The sequence below is a fragment of the Chaetodon auriga genome, chromosome 11 (assembly GCF_051107435.1).
Source record: "Chaetodon auriga isolate fChaAug3 chromosome 11, fChaAug3.hap1, whole genome shotgun sequence".
NCBI classification, from domain to species: Eukaryota; Metazoa; Chordata; class Actinopteri; order Chaetodontiformes; family Chaetodontidae; genus Chaetodon; species Chaetodon auriga.
This window is the reverse complement of record NC_135084.1, coordinates 14,960,872-14,982,672: the sequence shown is the minus strand read 5'-3', so window position 1 is coordinate 14,982,672 and position 21,801 is coordinate 14,960,872. Positions and strand designations below refer to the sequence as shown.

The 21,801-nt window shown below is 43.3% G+C and overlaps 1 protein-coding gene across 1 annotated transcript; it reads right to left on the bottom strand.

Annotated features, from left to right (window-relative positions):
- Window positions 1-848: 848 nt before the first annotated feature.
- Window positions 849-21,147, bottom strand: stox1 (storkhead box 1). The gene is made up of 4 exons (XM_076742282.1): window positions 20,658-21,147; window positions 5,491-5,643; window positions 2,129-4,838; window positions 849-1,462 (listed from the first exon to the last, which is right to left on the bottom strand). The coding sequence occupies exons 1-4, from the start codon at window positions 20,986-20,988 to the stop codon at window positions 1,309-1,311; spliced, it is 3,348 nt and encodes a 1,115-aa protein (XP_076598397.1). The 5' UTR covers window positions 20,989-21,147; the 3' UTR covers window positions 849-1,308.
- Between the last annotated feature and the right edge of the window lie 654 nt (window positions 21,148-21,801).

Below are 21,801 nucleotides of genomic sequence, written 5' to 3'. Positions count from 1 at the left end.
CCAGATGAGATGCTAATTCTCCCCACCGATAAGTGTGTCACTTATGGCTGATGAGGCGACACCATACAACAGTACTTTGACCCTTCACTTCATAAGTGTATCCACAAGATGTCACTGTTTACCAGCTATAAGTTTTGAAAGTCCAACGTGGAGACTCCAGATGTGGGCAGGCACTAGTGCTCGGAGTGTTTTACGTGGATGTTTATAGGACTCTTATCCTTCCTATAGCTGGAACATTTAAGCCTTAAATTTGACTCACTAATATGAACCAGTCAGCAGCTGAATTAAAGGTGTAATTCGATCTACAATATGGCTAAAGCTCTTGAGAATGGCCTGTGTGAAAACAACAGTGTCAGGAAACCACCCGCCTTCCCACACTCACATACACTAAAATGGTTTACATTCCTTCACAGCTGGAGGCCAGACTTAAATTGCCTGTTGAGGTAGATGCTCGAGGTTGTGATCTACTGTCACTGAGACCATCAGAAACAAAGCTTATCAGCCCTCTTGATACAGAGCAGTGTCTGTTTTACATCACTGATATTTATGCTTAAACACGTTTTTTTAAGCTGATTCAAATGTCCAGTGATCTCACCTCCAACAGATGTAATATATCAAACTAAACTTGGTAAGCTGTGCAGATATGTGCAGCATTTTTAACGATCAGACAGTTCTATTAAGTAATATCCTCAAATAAACACAACATGCTCATTCAACAACTGAATAAAAGTAGTATCCAACAATAATACCGCTTTTTGACGCTCACACTGGTCAGTATGGAGAGTAAATTTTCAGACTTTATGCTCAAATAACAGCACAGTCAGTGCAGGTGCTAAATGTTTTATTGGGAACAATATTATGACAAGAAAGGCCTCGGCTGACACAATTTTATTTGTGGTAATTGCTACATGACAAGAGATAAAAGGAAACTCTAGGAAACTTTAACGCTGCTATGAACATTCTAACCAATGAGGCATGTCGAGAGAGGAAACAAAAACAATGCTGTCGATACACCATGCATCGTCGGCATGTACACAAGGTAGTGAATGGATAAACCATAGGATATTACCTTTAAAAGTATTTACAAAGAGAGAGAAATATATATATATATATACTGTACATCTGTACACAGACCCCTGTTGTAAGTGGTATTAATATGTGGAAGTAGGAAACAAAGTGTGAACCCTTCTTATTGGATGTGTTTCTGACCTAGCAGTTGCATAGAACTGAAGATTCGAGCACCTGGTTTTGGCCTTTTCATTCTGAGCTGCATGAAGACATCTGTCAGCTCCAGCGAACTCAGCCCTGCTATACGTTCATGACAGGAGTCAGCTGCAGCAGTGAGCTCTGTGGTCGGATGGCGTTGCTCTTGGAATGCAATTTCTCCAAGTTTTGTAAAAAGCCTCTTCTCTTGAGACCCTCCAGAATGACTGTGTTGCTGGAGGCCAGACTGACACGGGTCCTGTAGGGGGAAAAAGAGGCATGAGGTTGATATCTATCTATAAATATGTCATTTGAAAAGGGTGACGTGTTCGTGCACTCCATGTCTAAACCACATACCACAGTGCACAGCGAGGTCAATGACAGAAAAGAAGTCTTTTCTTCCTCTTTGATTTTAACATGAGGATTTAAGTGCTGCACAGCAATTACACATAATTATCAAAATGACTCCCTTCTGTCCAAATACTGGATGCTATAATTGGTCACAAGGTGTTTGCTCAGCTTTAGTTTAAAGGAAAAAACACAAATTGGGAATAAGGCCAACCAGAGACATGTAACCCAGAGGTTAACTAACCTCAGTACAGTGTTTATTTTGCCTGTCTCCTCCAGAATGTAGTGGGATAGAGCCTGTCTAGGACTCACAGTTGGAGAAATGACATGAGCCTCAGGTGTGAAAACTAGTAAAAACACTGGTCTGAAGAGAATGTGCATCTGGGCTGAGGAATTAGGAGCATTTTTACATTGGTTGAGGACTTTTTTCTCTTTCACAAAACCTTTTCTTCAGTCTCAGTCAGTGTTAGCTGTCCAACTTTCAGTAAGTCTCCATGTCAACTACAATTAACCTGAAACACTATAAAAGTATCTCATCACAGCTAATATGTAAAAAACTATAAGGAGAGGCACTCACCGAGGAGAATCTATACCACTGTCTCCTGTGATGCTCTGGTTCTCTCCCATTTCCACTGCTTCCCCAGTCTCTGGCCCTCTGGCTCCATTGGGCATGCTCAGAGCAGCTCTGTGGGTCTGAGGAGGAACACCCGACTCATCCTCCTGCACCTCCTCCACTTCAGCTGCCCAGTGAGCAGATTCACCGTCACCCTCGTCAGCTGACTTACGGACAGTCTCTGTGTCTGATTCTATCTCACTAGTCTGACAGTAGTCAAAGATGCTGCTGTCTGCAGCTTCGAATGGTTCGAGACAATCTAAATCAAGGTTGACCTCATGTCGTCTTTCCCCCTGGATCAATGTGCCTTGCCTGGGGCTGGTTTCACTTTGGGCCCCTGGTGATCTAGTCCTCTGATGGTGATGAATGAGTCTCCAGCTGGTCTCTCCAGGTGTGGTGGGGCTGTGGGCAGCTTCTCTCTGGGTTGCTGGTGGAATGAGATCTTTGAAAGTGCTGTCCCTTGAACTTTGAATTGAGGCAATTTGTGGTTGGTGAAAGTTGGAATTATAATAGTGACTGTGGGGTCTCTGATATGGCAAGTCAGATTCATGGTTATTGTAAACCAATTGGTGACCATGGTAGTCTGCTACGCCTGACCGGTAAACATTTGCAGCATCAATGATGTCCTCCTCATTCAGACACAAGGAACTGCAGGCATCCTCATCCTCCTGCTCATCTGCTCTCTGATAGAGCCTATAGTCGTCTTCTATAAAGCCATGAGTGTCTGTTATTGACGGAGTGCTGTCAGCGATCAGTTCTGGTCTTTCTCCTTGACTCATGGTCCTTTGCTCTCTATAACCAACATTGACAGGTCTTGTCTCCTGTTGTTTCTGGGTGGCTGTAATTTCACAGGCTGGCTGGTGTGACGAAAGTTCATCAGGCCTCTGAATATCATCCCTTTGTGGGTTGGAGAGTCTGAGGGAGTGTTTCCGCTGTAAAGAGGGCTTGGGCCAAGGCGGAATTGGGTCATATGAGTGGTTTATGACAGGCTCATAGGGATGGGTGGGGAGAATGGCATTAGTATTAGAGTATTGCTGGATGTTAGAGAGGCCATCATCTATAGTTTGGCTGCGGTCTGGTACACTACTGTACTCCTCCTGAAAACAGCACACATTTTTGCTTTCTACCTCCAAGCTCTCCTTGCTGTTTCCCTCCCTCTCATGTCGGATCTTGTCTTCTATCCGGAGGGTACTGCTCTGTGGGTAGGCCGAGCTGTAGTCCAGTGGCAGCTCTCTGTTGAGCTTTATATCTGCTTGGAGCAGATGATCAGCAGTAAGGTCTCTCTCATGGACACAGCTGTACCTGTCCTCAGACGTGGGGGATTTCCCTACATGCTCTGCGTCTGCTGCAAACACTCTGGCCCGATGCGGGTCCCACGATTTAGAGCGGTGACTTGTTCGTTCCTTCCGCCCTGGCCCTGAAGCCTTGCCCTCTTTCACCTCTCGTCTTCTTTGCTCTCTGTTGATGGTTGGGGGAATAATGGTCTCAGCATCTTTAACTGGATGACTCTGGAAAGGGTTTTCAATGCGTTTCTTATAAAGAGATTTTCCCTCAACAGCTCCACCTTCTTCCACTTGATCTGGTTCATCAACAGGGATTTCCACTCTGAGCCGAGCAGGGATCAAATCCTCCCCCTCTGGATAATCATCCGCACATATGGGAGCCTTACTCTTAACCCTCTCCTTCTCTTTTTCCCTCTGCTTCTCTCTGGAGGAGTGGACCCTCCTCTTGCTGCGAGAGGCTTTCTGAGCAGATCTTTTCCCTGCCCCTGCCTTAGTGGAGTGATGATGCCTAGATTTTGAGAATGTTAGGATCTCAGTAGACATTCCCTTGTCTACTCCCTTGTCATCTTTATCCAGACACCTGTCCAATACTCTGTCTATCCCTCTCTCCCGCCTCTCCTCCAGCTTCTTCATTAAGACCGTGTGGCGTGTCAAGTTGTCCACGGTCAGTTCAGGGTTGATGCGTTTGATGATGGCATGCTCCAGGTCACGGGGTAAGTTGTTCAGGTCGTCCTCGTCCCTCACCGGCCACTCCTCTGGAGGGAACTGGCCTGAAAATGATGCATACTCCTTCTTTGGCTTCTCTTTTTTACCTCCATTCCTCCTAAACAAACTGAGACCAAACTTCCTCCCTGGTTTGTTGTCTTTTTCTTTGCGGCCAGTGGCATTAGTAGTGGCTGTAGTTTTGCTGATTTCACTTGCCTGACAATCTGCCGCTGTGGAGGTGGACTGATGCTGCACTGTGGGTTTGTGATCTAATGGTCGGGGCCACTTTAAGCTCTTGCCGGTGCACTCACTTATGGAAACAGACACAGAATGCTGGTCTGGAACAGTGGAGGGAGGGACAGTGGCTGTTACAGCAGTGGAGGTGACATTAATGGATGTTTGGAGCGGGCCGAAGCAGCTGCAAGACTTGCAGTGAGACAGTGGCAGCGTTTGAGTGCTCTCAACACAGGCATCGTTGCTCAATAGGTAAGTAATGGGAGGAGGTGAGGGAGGGTCGTCTGCTGAACCAGAAGGCCACCAGTTCTTCTCTCGGACCATGTTGTTGGTGATGAAATAGGTCTGAGGCGTGACAATGAAGTAGCCCTCGCCTGTATGGTAAATTTTGCGCTCCTTGATCAGAGTGCCTAAAGCATTGTAGAGGATGTCCTGAGTGGGGATGGTTATCCCTGAGACACAGAGTGAGAAAAGGGTGTTAAGGACAAAATACAAACAAAAGGACAAATTGGGTCTGGTTTATTACTGTAAGCCTTATAATACCACTTACCTACAACTTTGACATCTTGGAAAATACACTCATTCACTTTCTGATGGACAGTTTGCCAAGGAGATTGAAACCATTCTCATATCAGTCAGTTAAATATGAAGCTAAAGCCAGTAGCTTAGCTTACTGCAAAGACTGGAAACAGGGTAACAGCCTAGCTTTGTCTTATGGAAACAAAATTCAAGAGGCACCTCTAAGATGACTAATTAACACGTCATATCATGCTTGCTTGTTAAATACAAGCATAAACCAAAGTGTACAAAAAAAGTTTTTACAGGGGGTTATGTACAGGGCTATTTCTTGGAGGATACTGTGTCTGGCCAAGAAACAGCACTGGCACACAAACACTCAAACACATTGGTTGTTGCACACATTAAACAAAGGAGATGCAACATGTTTGCTGTAATACTTAGTGAGATTTAGAGGCGTCAGTAGGCCAGGGTAGCTCTTTCCTTCTTTCCTCTTATTTGCAGATATAAGAGGATTAATTTGTTGATTTATTGAAATGTTGAACTATTCATTTGACAACCAACATGTGGCAATATTTCATGGATTACCTGGATGGGCTTTGCTCATGTAATTGACAAGTGCTTCCTGGTTGACGATGATTTCAGAGGAGTTCATATCTGAGATGACTGAGCACAGCACCTCAGCCAAGGGAATGAACTGGGACTGGGGGACAGGGGACATCTGCACCGGAGACAGGTCACCTGAAACACACACACATACACACACCAGCAGATTATTGAGAGAAACAGGTGGGCCTGCTGCAGTACACACAAACACACCTGGGTTAGAGAGGTCTTTCTCTGGCTTGTGCTGCCAGAGAAAACAACTCAAAGTACTGAAGTTGACATTCCTCTCCTAACCACCTTCTAAATCATGGCCGAGGTGGTCTATTTATGTGAGTTATATGAACCATGCCTGACTGCTTTTGAAATTCCATCAGTACTGGGACAGACCACGGAATTCCACTACTCCCACAGAAATGACCACAGGTCTGCCTGCTGGGCAGATCAGATATCCTGCCCCCCATATCATGCGTCTAGGAGGTACCCTTAGACAAACATGTTACCAAAAGTGAGAGAGACTCTGAAAAAAGACAGAGACAGTCTTGGAAACATTTATTTTTGTAAAAATAGTCTGCAACATACAAACAAACTGTGGGAGCCTATTACACGGAAGCCACAAGGCTTTCAAATCATAAAACTAAGCTTCTTTTAGAGCTAACCAGACATTTTAGAAACATTTCATTTTGAAAAACAATCACCGGAGCTTCACACATGGAGAAATATAATTGAAGCAACATGCAGCGGTCAAGTTCCTTCAGGCATTTTTTTTGTGTGCAAAGCCTTTAGTGAAGAGAGCAGGAGGTGTTATGATAGTACTGCCATAAAGACTCTCCCACACCCCGTCCATAGGATAGGACATCAAAACTGAATGTGGACTTTGACACAGCTATGTCTAAATCATTGGTTACCTCACTGGGTAACATGAAAGTCTTCAACAGTCAATGTCTTGGGCAGAGACAAGAGACCAGGTCTCTTGTCTTCCTACCAGGTGAGACAGCCACAAACCAACACCTGACTTCTCCAGTTCAACCTCAGTTCCTGAGAGGACAGAAACAAAATTTCCAATAAAGATGTCCAAAGAGGGGACAATTCCAGCCATTACAGATGTAACATTTTGGATCCCATCAGGGTTACGGTGGGTTACTGCTCTGCCTCACTGGAAGGTTGTGTTTAGACTTTCTTTTCAGCTATATGAAGCCTTGACTTTGGCCTTCACCATTTGCACACGAGGGTGGAGCAGGAGAGGATGCACATTGCTATGTCTCAATTCCTGATTGGATCTGATTGACAACCCGAGGACACACCATGGTAGCAACTTATCAGTCATACAGTAGCAATGCTCTAAAGCATGTCCTACTTTATTATCTATTTTACTGTAAATGGGACCATAATTTGCAACATGAACATCATACTACATTGAAGGCGACCAGAAACCCATTAGGAAAGCTTCCAAACAATCATACTTTTTTGCTAGCCATTAGAAACAATGCAGGTTTAAGGCACTTCCACATTGGCTTCACTTTCCAGACCCGGAATCTCCATTCACAATTTATACAATCTTTGGTTTTAGGTATACAGTCTAGTTCAAATGTTTGTGTTCAGGAGCTCGGCTCGGCTGTGATGTGGTTATAGTAGGATAACAATGTGGATGAGGATTTTTTGGTGCTGTGCATGACTACAGTTTGGTTCCTAAAAATGCATAACATCATTTCTTTTACAGAGGTCATTGCTACTCAAAATAGACATAGTGACAACAATGTCTGTGTACTCATCTACAGACAACAAAGAGTGATGTTAACTAATGAGAAGTGAGTTCAGCCGAAGCACCAAAGCAAAGCAGATCCCAGTGCTGATGAATGATTAGCATCTGAGCTGGATTCACCCAAACTCCCTTCATCTGAACAGCAGACACAAGGGCGTGAACATAACCTTACCCAGAGGACTGGAAAATTGGTTTTAGTTAATCAGCTACACCTCATTGATGGATGGAGCAAAATGGATGAAAGAAGGGTCAAGAGATAAAATGGTGATCTAACGCAAAACTACCTGCTGCATTTTATTTACAACCTAACATACACACATACGCATATAATTGAATTCTGCTACAGTATCACCAGCAGGAGCTTCACCTTGTTTTTGTTGGTGACAGGGATGTTTTCATCACATGACTTCAAGCTTCCAGTCGCGCTGACAACAACACTTTGTGTAGAAATGTGTGAAATACGGTTGAACACATGTGACTGTGAGTGATTCTCCCATCCACACGTTCGGTGAAAACACAGCCAAGCTCACATTTGATGTCAACTAAACATTTACAACCCTCACACTTGAACCACTTAAGTCTGAGACAGGGAAAATAAACAATTAATCAAATATCTGCTGTGGTAAAGCATGACAGAACCCACATGTACCACACACAGTGCTGCCAGATTCGACTGATGAAATGTTGCCCAGAGTCCAGAGCCCAGAACAGTAATGGACTGAATACTAATTTGAAAAGAAGAAAAGGTTCAATATAGATGTATAATATATAGATATGATGCTATCCACTTTGCTGCTGTAATACCAGAAATTTCCCCACTGTGGGACTAATAAAGGAATATCTTATCTTATCTTATCTTATCTTATGTACTAAAATACATCTGGTTTTTAATGGTTATCAGGTATCAGTCATTGTATGTCAAGCTGAACCTACTGCCCTGTCAATATTAAACTTATAAGAGGAGAGGAGGGACAGATTTATTGCAATGTGTTTTTTTCAAGGTGGGAACAGCCCAAATGGTACAAAAAGTATCCCAACTTTTCACAACCAACCCAAAACACCTTTACGCAAGCAAGTAAATAAAAAAGCAGCAAAGAAAACTTCCCAGTCTCACGACACTGACCGCAGAAATCTCACTGCTACTCATTCTTTGTTTAAGTTTAATAGAAAACATTTTATCCTCACTCAGGAATATGTCAAGCAAATTCAGAAAAAAAATTATCAGCACAGTGAGCTCTCTTAAGGCTCATAAGTCTCACAGACAGGGGTCTTTCTTTCCAAAACTGATCCTATGACACACAGAGGGATTGTAAAGAAAAACCCATCTGCCTTCCCCCGGCTCCAACAGAAGACGTTAATCTGACTAAAACCTCAGAGCGGATATCTCAATAGCAGTCTCCCTGGGCAGTGAATTACTGCTGCTGACTTAGCTCCTCATTGTTGTTAGCTTCCTATAGGAATGTCCGCCTGGATGTTGACATAGCAACCACTTACAGCCACTGCCAACAGTCAAAAGGCCAGCAAGGATACGATCGGGTCCGAGAAGGCAGGTGATTCGTCTTAATCACAGGGAATCGATAAACTAATGAGAAATCACTACCTCTATGAAACGACTTCCCAGCTCTCTTTGCACAGAGGTAGTTTTGGTGGATTGAGTGCTATCATCTGACTGTGTCCTGGTTCAAAGTAGGATATCCTGTCGGACACCTGCTAGCATGATTTGCACTCTTGAGGGAGTTAAAAGCAGAAATAACCTCAAGTAAGAGCGTGTTTCCCACATGCCATTCGATTAATTATGGTCTGATAGCAGCAACGACTCGAAAACTCAACAGAGAAGTGATACTAACGATGTAGGTGTGAGACAGAGGACAAGAATACACCTACAGCCGCGTATTTATGAGAAAAAGTTGTGATAGCAGGATGAGCCCTGCAGAGGATTGGTGTTTATTGAGTCTAACATTAGCAGGCTTGACCACCGGGGAGGTTCACTGTTGTAACCGTCTTCTCTCCAGGGAGAACGGACCTCTGTGTGCCTGTAATCTAAGACCGGGCCACCGGCATTACACTCATTGTCATACACAGCATGAATGCCCTGCTGGGTGCCATGGTGATAGCCAAACAGGAGATGAGACTTGTGTTAAGGCCTTTAGGAGGAGCAGCAGGTCACTTAAAGGGCCACTCCACCAGTTTTACAGTCGAAGTCTGATCACTTGTGTGAAAAGAGTTGAATAATGTCTGATGTAGCTCCCAATGTTTTGGGGCTAGAAGTCAAAATATCTCAGCCTCTGCTGCACAGAAAGTTATGGAAATGTGTGCATATAAACTGCTGGAATAAAACCAGGACTTATGACCCAGTGTCACACACATAAAAATGCAGAGAGGCAAACAGTTTAGGCAAATACACATTTTTCTTTTCCAGGCTTTTGATTTAGTGTATTTTTCACCCCATACGTCAGTGACTTCCAAAACCGTATCCAGAATATCTCAGTGAGAACCACTACCATGATGCATACTTTCTATGCCAATTTGGATCACAAGAGATAATTGCAACTTAACATAAAAAGGCTGAAAATGTACTTTAATGGTCTTTACCGTAACATTACAATGAAATAGCGAAGCCCGCACTATGCTGTCTGCTCCAAGCTGAGCTAAAAACTTGTATTTCTTCCCATGTCGTAAACTTTCTATGTGAGAATAAACTGCTGCCCCGGGGATAGAACTAAAAAACGCCTGAAGCTGACAGCTCATATTGTGGAAATGATTGACAGAGACCCTCTCTCTTCTATCCCCGCTGAGATCTTTTTGGCTGCTGACACTGATCAATACCACATGTATTCACATGGCTGTGTTGTTAGCTGGCCTCTGAGCCACATGAGTCTCATTTCACACGTGATTGCATTACCTCCAGTTTCTTGGAAGAACATACTAACGGACCATACTGTAGACCTTCCATATGCTGCACTGACTCACATTAAAAATAATGTTTTACTCTGGGTGTCACGCTACATCTAAATTGTCTTTGCTGAGTGCTGCAAGGTGACGGTCAAAATGATTCAAATTAAGGGACGTTTAAAGTCCTGCGGCGACACCATTTTTTGACCTCTCAATCAGTTCACTGGAGAAGACATTACATCATCCTAACATTTGGCCTTTTATGTCTGGAAACACAACTTAACCTTTATGAAAGTCAGCATTAATAATCAAACGTGTTGATAAGTATGATAATGAGGAGAGGCTGAGCTTTGGTCACAAACATGCTGTCAGACAAACGAGCACACACACACATTCAGACAAAGAAGTACACAACAAAAATATTGCCAGCTTGCATATCATTTTGAAATTCAAATACTTTGCTGACAATTTTAATATTTGACTTGCCATTTTAGTAATGAGTGCAGCATTAGAGTAATCTTCTGTCTGATCTGTTTCTGTGCTGTCAAGCGGTCCAGGGAATGTTAACACATTGCACTTTGATGTGAGACACTGGCTCTGGGGATGGCAATGTCAATCAGACCACCACTTTGGTCCAGACTGAAACATCTCAGCAACTACTGGATGGATTGCCATGCAATTCTGTGCAGATTCAGGCTCAGCTGCACCTTGTATTTAGTGCTCAATAGTGGGTGTTAGCATGCTAACACACTAAACTCATGAACATGGTAAACATCATACATGCTAAAATCAGCATGTTTGCATTGCCACTGTGCTCATGTTAGCATGCCAACGATAGAATTTAGCTCCAAGACCAGACAACCAGGTGATACTGGAACGATTCTGCTGCTCTGAATGGGAAAATCATTCCAACACAATTGAACAGTCATGCATCTACAGATTCAGACCAGAAACCAAAGTGACAACTTGTGATTGAATCTAGTCCTTGACCTTTGACCTTCACGCTATCGCAGGTAAACTCTGAAACATCAGGCATGCCACAATGCCTCAGTCTGTGGCCTCTCTGGAAACACACACTCACTGACACACACCATCTTATCTCATACTGGTATCATCTAATCTTTTAGGCTCCAGTAAGCAAACAGGCTAATCTTCTCTCTCCCTCATTAAGGACACACTGCATGGCATTCAACATGAACTTGAGGCCTGCCCGCACTGCAAAATCCCTCCCTGTCTCCCATCGACTGAGACCTTGTGAGGAACACGCTCCAGTGAATCTACAGGCTGTACGTGAACGATCTGAGTTAAGTCTCCAGTGAGACAATGTCAAACATTCATACGGTCACATTTAGTGTAATGCAAAGCAGTGCCAACTGTAATTTATGTCATGACGCCCTCCAAGTCCCACAACTACTTCCTTTTGTTTTGGGTTTTTTGGTCTAACAGGCCTCCATGACCCCGCCCTCCCCTTCTTATGTGTGTCTGCGCACATGACACTGTTCAAAAAGAGCTTTACGAGTTTGTGCCTTTCATTCCCAAAGAACACTCATATGTGGGCGTTGCAGTTAAATGGCCCAATAAACTGAGAGAAAAGATCCCTTCAGAGAGCAATCACAGCCCGACTGTCCCAACAACCAAACCTCGCCCAGTCTAGCAGCACTGCCCTTTCCTGTCCTTGCACTCAGAGCGCTGGGAGAAATACTGGACGGCCATCAACGCTGCAGCAAAATGTTTGCAGTTGGCAAAATGTTACCTACATGGCTGCCACCATCCCTCTTAAAAACAATCGATATCCAACACAATGGAGCCACCAGTCATTTTACAACTCTATTGATTGATTCACAACAATAAAAACCAGCATTTCTGAGTAGAGTTGAAGCCATTAGGTAAATATTTAATCTGACCCATTGATGGTTCAGTATCTCAGCATGCTCGTGTTTAAATATTAAGTGAAGCGTTGAAGTAGGAGAAAAAGGGTGAAATTTGGACTGTGCCCTCTTTGTAATCAGTGTTTGAGAAAATACGTTTTTTGGCTGGCTAGCATGGCAAGGCTGACTCAGATTAACTAGATAAAACCTGGGGAACCTTCAGCATTATTTAATCCAATTTAGGCCTATTGTCAGGATACGAATGCTGACTTTGTGCTACCTCTAAGGATAAACAGTACTCATTATTGCGCTGAGGAGCAGATAAGAGAAAAAGTCAAAATCCCGTGACTAAAGAGGATTCATGAGCTAAAACACTGAGCCACGAGGAGAAACACAGGCCGGCTTTGTGTTGACTCAAATCACCATAGAAACCTTTACTGTGGCAGTGACCTGCCACATGCAATACAAAGCCAAAGAAAAAGAAGAAACAGCAGCAGTAGTGCAGTCTGGGTATCTATAATCCAGCTACAGCCTTGAGACTCACTTTGCCAAAGCAACCATTTGACATTTAATGTATGTTGGCAAGGAAGCATAAACAGGCTGTGACTAAGCTTCTTAAATTGACATTCACAGAGTTTAAAACATTTACGCTCACATAGTTGGTCACCACAGACCTTGGCTGTGTATCCCTGCAGCTGTAATGCCATTAAATAATGTTTTTACCATCTGATTCAAAGTAAGAACAATTTAAATAGCGATCCAGCTCATGCCATAAGAAATAAATGACCTGGTACTGAGCTAGTGTGCAAAAACCCTGTTATCATGTTCTTGTGAAATAGGAAATACACCTGACCAGGTGTTTAATAGAGGACCAGTAACAATGTGAGGGTAGACAGGCCTGTACTTTATAGCACGGCCCAAAGTGCTCTGGGTAACCTGATATCAATGGTGGTGCCAGGAGGCCGGATTTAGAGCACAACACTTTATTCTCCCATCTTTTGACTTCATACGTCATACCTCTTCAGACTTAACGGGCCGCACCCCAACATATCTGGCTCTCGTCTGCTTTCATGACTATGACCATTACCCCACAGTCTGCCAGTGTGGTTTCTGCCAGACACCTGGTGAGTCCAAGCCATTTAAATGTGGAGCACAGTACCTTTCCTTTGTTCTGTAAGAGCCATGTGTATGCTTTTCACATTTCTGTTAGAATTAGAATTACTGCAACAGAAACTATATCTACATTGCCAGAAATTATATGTCCTCTGATGCCAACTTTGTCACAATCTCCCGAGTAGCTCGAAGATACTTGATCTCAGCCTGATTCCAGCCCAGATCTAATGTGTTTTTAGGCTAAACTTAACAATTCATCTTATTAGAAGACATTCGTTGAAAGCGGCACTCCTGAGATTAGTGTTGCACTTTCATAAAAATGGGAGAGATTGGCTGTTTTTGGACAGCCAGTTTGAAAAACTTCACTGTATATGCACGGAGAAGGATGAATAAGGAATGAAGGATGGATAAACCGGCTTTGGATCACTTTGTAATTACTTCCTTTAATTCTGTGGTTGATAAAAAGGTACAACATCATTGAGACAAAAGATCCAGTGTGTGCAAGGTTAAAGACAAGAAAAAAGGCTGGTCTTTGGTCAGATGTTCTGCTGACCCTCCTGGTTGGCTTGCCTTCAAAGTAGATGCACTTACCCGAAGACGAATGCAAAATCATAAATGTTATTTATAGCTCCTGCATAAATTCTGTATGGTAGTAAATTTTACTAGAAAGCTAAATTGTACCTGTAATGTAAATAGACAGACAGCAAAGGGCATGGATGGCTGCTCATGTTCTCCCACTGAATAAAGGAGGGAGTTTAAGTTCAGTAACTAGCAGCCGTATATGTCTGGTCAAAATTATTATCACAGTCATGTGTAAGTGATCAACTGAAGGTTATTCTCTCTGCTGTTGTCTAATCAGTTTCTAATCAATCTGGATCGAAACATTACCATCTCAGCCATCAACTTTGATACTGTCGCTACGTGGGACAAAAACCAACACAGTACTTCTCTGTTTGCTGGTCTTTTACCAGGAATTAAGTCAGTCAATGGTTCCCTGATGTTCAGACTTTTTGGCTCTGATTCAGTTGTGTGGGGCTGGTTTCACAACTGCCTTGCTGACTGATTTCAGTGTGAAAAAGTGGCCAGTATTCAATCTTTTTTATTTGTGTGGCAGAAGGTGTTCCCCAAGGGTCAGTTTTAGGCCCTGTCTTGTTCACTATTTATATTGTAAGTAGTCAACTTTAAACACCTGTGCAGTTTTTTTAATGACTTTTTTGCACCATTCCCAGTAGTGATAAAACTAAACTGTGCTTGGGCATTTCACTCTCTTTCTAATCAGTGGGGACCCTCCAGTATCCCCAATTCTCCCTCCGTCTAAGATCCAGGTATTTTCACCCACCACACACAATCTAATTGGGTTTCCAGCAGATCCACACTCCTTAATCAAGAGGGATGGCAGTCATTGGCTGCAGATGAAACCCATTTCCTCCAATTTAACTGAGCTGGAGGTGCAGCAGATTCCTGTGTTTGTTAACCCAGTATTAACAGCAGAGCACCCGTCCAGTGTCTGCCATACGATCCATCGCTTTTTAATGCCCTTCAACTGGCCGGCACACAGCTCTGCCATGATCCTTGAAAGTATCTTCCACTCTCGAAAAACAATAATACAGCACTTTGCTATCACAGAACCGATGTTAGCATACCATCCAATTTATCAATGCTAAATGAAGCAAAGAAAACATCCTGTCAGGAAACTGAAGAGTAATAGCAACACCACATTTAATGCAATAGGGCCTCACTTCTCTGTCGACCTTTTTGTCTGAGTGAATGAAGATAAATCCCAAGAGGGAAACCCAAGCGGCCGCTGACAGGGTGTATAAGCTGAGGGATACAGAGGAAACTCCACAACTGTTATTGTTGGCACCGCTCCACCCCACCGCTACGGGTGAGCCCAATATTTGGGTTGATAAAGAGGCCGACGTGCCTGATTTGCACCAGGGGTGAGCTTCCTGCTCAATGGGAAGGATATGGCTAACAAATGATGTGCTGAGAGCCGTGCATGCACACACAAAGTCTCTCACACATGTGTAGACACTGTGGAGGTCATGTCTGAGAATAGAGGTCGATGTTTCCTCAAGTCTGAATTGTACACTAAACCATCTTTTATAAGCACAGGAAATAGTCTTGATACGTGCGAGGGCACACCCTTGGTGCTGGACGGTAAAAAACAATAAGAGCAATGCTTGTATTATATGACTGCAGCCTAATTAACTTAGACTGCGGTCTAATCAACTTATACTCTAAATAATTAACTTATACCAACTATTCAATTTGAAAAACAATCTAAAGGTTTAATGAAGCTTCACAAATCAGAGGCTGCTTTTCTCTCCATTACATTTAATCAAAACCTTTCATGTTACAATTTAATTAATCTCCAGTTGATGGTTTATTTGCGATAAATCAAATTAGGTGTTCTTTGATCCACCAAACCAGCACCGAAGTCGGACATAATAACCTCTACACTGTTGGGTACCAGCAGATTTGGTTCATGGTTTCCTAAAACATTCCTCCTCTGTTTTTGTGAGGAGAACACGACTGAAGCAACCGATGTCATAATATGGACTCTTCGTCATTCTGAGCATGAAAAACAGGAGCATATATTCTGTGTAACAGCTTAATGTCATACTATTAGAGTCAGAAAGCTCCAGAGTGATTATCTTTAACCAATATTGTTTGAGAGCAGATGGTGGCTAGAACTGAGCAGAGCAGATCTCACTGAAATGTGCTTCTGTGAGAGTTTCCCTTCATCTTTAACAAGAAATAAAACGCAGACAAAAACAAAAACAAAAACAATTTAACAATGACCTCAGGAAAAACACATATTACTCACAATACTTGTACCCCAGGGAACACTCCTGCAGCTGGCAGGGAGGTAAGAGAAAACCTCAACTATTTCAAATAGACTCAACAAAAAATGTAATTTGTGACTTTAAAACATTTAAATATATCTGGATTAGGGAGGTAAATAAACAACCAAATAGGCTTATAACTTGGTGTGATGCTGATCTTTGGCACAATAAGGAGTAAGATGTAAGACGTCAGCTCAAAACAATGGATAAACGATTGAAATTGTTAAAGAAATGCACATGCAGCTGAGATAGTTAGCTTAAAGTAATGGATAAACAGTTAAAATAGCCAAAAGTCATGGATAAACTGCTGAAACAGTTGCTAAAAGTAATATATATATTTGAAACATCCAATTTCTGCCGCTCTGAGTGGTGGTAAAGAATGCAAACTTGGCCACAGCAACCTAAACATACGAACATAACATGCAACATATGAGAAAATGTTGCAATATCCACTCTTAAATAATTGATAGTGTTAAATAACTTTCAGTTGCGAATCCATTCATTAGTGCATATTTGGGACATTGTGTAGGGATATGTGTCATGAACAGAAGCTGAACCAGCGAGTGAAGAACACCTGGATACTGTATTGATGTTGTTGTTTGCCTTCTAACAAACCCTCTGAAGCTAACTGACCTCAAGGTGGCTTGTTAGCAAGAAGGTTGTAACCTTTGACCTGTGCTGCTTAGTTAGGACAGGGTGGGCCATTTAAACCTGGAAGGCCCAGCAAGGGGGTGTCATGGTTAATAAGCTAACATCTGGAAGAGTTATGACCATTAGTGAAGCGCGTTGAGACTTTGACAAAATACCCTCATGAAAGGAGACACCCCCTGTGTGAAAATACAACACTTTCAAGTGAGAAGCAAAGAGCAGAAATGAGGCTCGCTGAGGCGGCGAACTCAGGAAATGATCTCAAGAGTAAATGAAGCATTTCAGGAATGCCTCACCACCTCATGGTATGGTGAGTTAAACGAAACATACTATTTAAAAAGGAAACTTGGTTTACAAATGTGCAGTGTAGCTGTGCTTTACTTCTCCAAAAATACACAGAGGGAGACCCACAGTGTGTCCTACAATAGCCAAAAATGTGTTTTCCATGGCGAAAGTGAGAGGCCTGTCCAGAGAACTCATTCACGTCCATGTTCAAAAGGACCAGGGCAGTTTACAGAGGTTGATTGTAGCAAGGACACAGGACACCTCATTACACCACTGGTTGACTCCATATAAATGTTTCAGCCCATGGATCCATGCTCATCCTGCTGCAGAGACAACAGAAGGAGTCTAAATAATGCAGAACCAGCTTGCAGTCATTATGAAGCCTCTAGTTTCACCGGGAGAGCCTCCAGTAAGAAGTTAGTCTTTTTAATGACTGCTGACAAGGCCATTAGTGCATTTTCATACACGACAAGAATTCTGTTAAAATCTTTGGCAAACACACGCATTCCCTTTCAGGTTAGATGAGAAAATTGATACCACTCTCATGTCCAACAGGTGATTAGCAGCTTAGCCCAAAGACGGATGGAGGGGAAGAACAGCGAGTCTCCTTTGCTTGCCAAAGTTCAAAAACCCAACTATCAGCACATCTAAATGTGACTAATGAACATGTTTTACCTTGTTAGTTTAATCTGGGCAGAGCCAGGCTATCAGATTCCCCCTGCTTCCCGTCTTTATGCTAAGCTAGCTAATCGTCTCCAGGATCTAACCCCATATGGTACACAGTGGCATAAATTTTCTCATCTAATTAGATGAAGAAAGGAAATGAATAAGCACATTCTCCAAAATTAAAATCCCTTCAAGGCAATACAATGATCATTGCAACTCTATCTTAAATGGATTTGCTTGGTAAAGACAAAACTAAACTAAATATGAGCCATTTGAGCAAACTGGATTACTCATTAACAATTTGGATAAATGCGTTGGTGTTACATGCAGTAAAAAGAGGAGGGAGTGAGCTAATGTATGGTTTCTATAAGCAAACAGCAGTAACGCTCAGTGGTGGAAACTGGCTTTTTTTTTTTTTGGCATTTTCCTTATATTCTTTGTTTCCTGCAGGTTACCTAATCCACACTGGTCATTAATGAAATTACTTTACGGTGGATCATTGGAATTACCCCGTAAACAACCGCTAAAAGGAAGAAAAGGGATGAGGAGATCGTTCCAGAGTAGAATGATGAGAGAGAAAGAATGAGAAACACCCTGCAGACGTTTGTGAGCTGAAGTGCAGAGGTTAACCCCAGTACCAGAGGGGCCCATTCCCACAAGGATAACAACGAAGCCTGTTCATACTAACTCTTCACCCTGACTGTTTACCTCGGAATAACCTCACCACCATCCCCTTCCTCCATCAACCCTCCCCACCTCCCATGCACCTCCTATTCTGCATATTCTCCCATCAGAGGAGGGCCAGAGGTGACTGAAAACAATCTGTCTCCCCTCAGGATGTTACCACACAGGACCAGTGAGGAATTAGCATAGATTAGTCAAAGTGAATGCATGCTTGTCTGGAGGTTTTGTTTTGCCGTTATTGACCACTGTTAACTAACATAACGAATTTATTAATGTGAAACATCTTCTAAACTAGTTCCTTTAGAAAAACTCCTCACACCTCAACCTTGCTGACCTGAGAAAGGAAATAGGGCCGTTTGAAATTCACTGTAGCTCATAACTCATAACATTTCTGTTTCCTAGCAGACATATTTATATCAGGACAATGTCAAGGCCTTTAAGTCGATGCCTGATATCAATCTAGAAATCTGACTTCCACAGTCCCTCACTGGCCATGAAACAGAGGGACATTAATCCTGGGTAGCAGAAAAGCGGCGGTGGTCGGCAGCCAGGGGTGCGATGATTCACTGCTGACCAGTTCTCAGTGAGAAGGCAGTAAACCAGGCTCTGACAGCCTGCCAGCGCTGATTTCCATACAAATTGCTCTGGTGTGAGGCTAAGGATTTGTTCAGGGGGAGAAGGAGGTGACATGTCCACACACAGACATGTTTGCTTACAAGTTTCTGGTGTGAAGCTCAAACACGAGGGGTCCGTTGACGCTTTGACGCCCACCTTGCATTAGATGGTGACCTCACGCACGTCTTAGCGATAAGCTCGGCATCACCTTAGGCTCACACGGTGTTTGTCTGTGTGCTGAGTTGAAACTTAGCTCCAGAAACTGTCTCACAGTAGGATGGCATGTCAGCCAACAAACCCCCCCCCCCCTCCTCCTCCTCCATCGCTCCACGCCCTCCCCGGTCTCCCCTTGTGTGGTCCCTTCCTCCCCTTCACATCACATTCCTCCCTTTAGTTGTCTGTGCACCACTCAGTCCGGCAGAGCTGGCAGACTGATACGAAGTCAGCAGGTAGACAGTGGCAAGGCGAACATCCAGATACAATAACGCTCAGAGAAAGACAGACACATCATTGGAAAGACAGACCATGAAACTGAGGCCAGGCAGCTGCACCAAAAAGCAACTCAGAGCCAATGTGTGTGTGTTGCTGGGACACGGTTTCAACAACCAGAAGGAACCTGCTGCAGCTCAACTATCTGAACATGTGGAAAAGCTTCCTCTAAACACTTTTTGCATCCTGCAGTTTTGGGATTTCATGGAATGAGATGATTAGCATTTTCTTCTAAAGCAAGAAAACAAATGTGAATAACTTAGTGTATCTCTTAAGAGTGCTGTCATTAGGTCTAAAGCTCACACAGCATTGTCGTTTTCTCCAGCAGCTGGTGCAGTCAGGCATTGACACCCCATGAGATCATTCTATACGAGGCTGCATAAAGGTTTCCATTCATTGTTTCTGTGCAGCTATATGCTGCTTTAAAACACATCTGAGAAGTCGAGCCACAGAAGGGGAGCAATTAGAAGTCATTACGAGCTTTGTTAACAAGCTTCGGTAAACATATCACTGTGTCGACAACAAGGGGAGGCTGAATGACCACGAAATCCTCTCAAACCCACCAGATGTTTGGGGGAACAGAGCTTTCGGGAATATCATATCTCAGGCTGTTTGAGCTGCTGCAGCTTTGACAGTGGGGAAAAAAAGCAGCTGTGGTGTTGAAACAGGTTTGAAATTGGTGAAGCTGGCAGCAAAATGTGGTCTCATTAAACACTTTGCCAGTTTCTTTTTTTTTGTTTGCATGAGACGGAAAGAAAAAAATCAAGTAGGCCATGCCAGCAATGTAAATATGAGAGGAAAAGACATCACCATGGCATTCTGTGGTTTGAGAGGAAGTTTATGCCTCTGCACTCTGCAACAAAATAATGCTCATAACTGTCTAAATCTAATGTTAGTGATACAATAACACCGTAAAAATAACTACTGTTAACACCATACATGCAAAAACTTCCAAAACGTCACATTAAAGTAGTAGAGGAGGGAGGGTGTCAGCTCCTGTTCTTTAAAGTTTATGGCTTTCACACGTTTCTCCCAGAGTGGTAAACAAATGTTGGCTGTGTGATTCTTCAGTGTCTCCTGAAAGTAAAGACACATTATGCTCCTGCATGACTGTGGCAGCGCTTCACTTTTTATTTGGTCTATAATACTTTTGTTTGCTTAAGACGATATTTGCATTGCAGCCTTTCAGGTATATTCAAAAGGTATTCCTACTATTGTTTGCTTCATAACACTTGATAACACCACTGATGACTGACAGTTCATTGACAACATGTCACATACCAACAGCTTTGATGATGAACCCCTTCGGTGACCTCAGCGCCCTGCGCATCCACGCTTCTCTCAGCACCTCCAAGTTGTTTGCGTTCCCTTGAATGAAAAGTACAAAATTTTCCATCCATCCCTGAAAGTACACTTCAGCTATGGCCTTTACGAGCCTCTTATTCCAGAAACTGCGCAAGTTTTGCGCCTTGAAGTCCGCAAAAATCTCCCGGCCGCTCGTGGTATTGGCGTTGAGTTTGCCTTCGCCGGCGCGCAAACTCTCCTCGTCCGGCCCGAGGACTACAGCGAGCGACGCGGCGGACAGCTGGACGACCCGCTGCTGGTGAGACATTTCTAACGCCTTTATCGGCTCCGGGAGGGAGCTATCATGCTAGGAATGAAAATGCACTTGTTAAACGATAGTTGTCCTCTCTGAAGAGCCTGACAGACGCCGTGTTTGGCCAAGCATTCCTCCAGTGTGCGTCCGATTCCCGCAGCGAGTGAGGCGGAGGCGCCGCGGACGTCCGACTGGTTTCTCTCGGCGTCTGGAGAAACCGGTGACGGTGGCAGAGAGGAGGAGGGCTCATCAGCCTGCAGCTGGGTCACACAGGTAGACCTCCCACTGACTGCTGTGCGTGCGTGCGTGTGTGTGTGTGTTGCTTCTCTTATGCAGGAGCAGGTGCTGTTTCATTCATGGCAATCAAGTATATTTTGATTGTAGGTGCCATTATTTTGTTGCCATGTTTTGTTTGCTTGCTTTACGGTTTGATTGCATATGTTTAATGACAGCTTGCATCATCGTTTGCCATTAAAGCAGTCACATTTGATCAAACTAATTATGTTTCTAAAAAATGAAGATTTCATGATAATTGACTTGTTTTGGTAAGAGAAAAGTCGTCTGCAAGTTGCAACACAAGCACAAATCTTGTCCAAATCTGAGGAAATTAGGAACAGCAACATGGAGCTTGTAAAATACTTCCTGCACAGAAAATGTTATAGGCTACACATGAATCACCATCAAAGGAGAGCCAAGTTGACTGAGGTACCAACAAAGCTTGAAAGAAGCTTTTGCTGAGCGATTTAAAATGGATTCATGTAATATTCGTTTAGTTCCATCACATGATGAGTTGCTGCCACACATAAATCACTGAGCATCGGTGCCAGA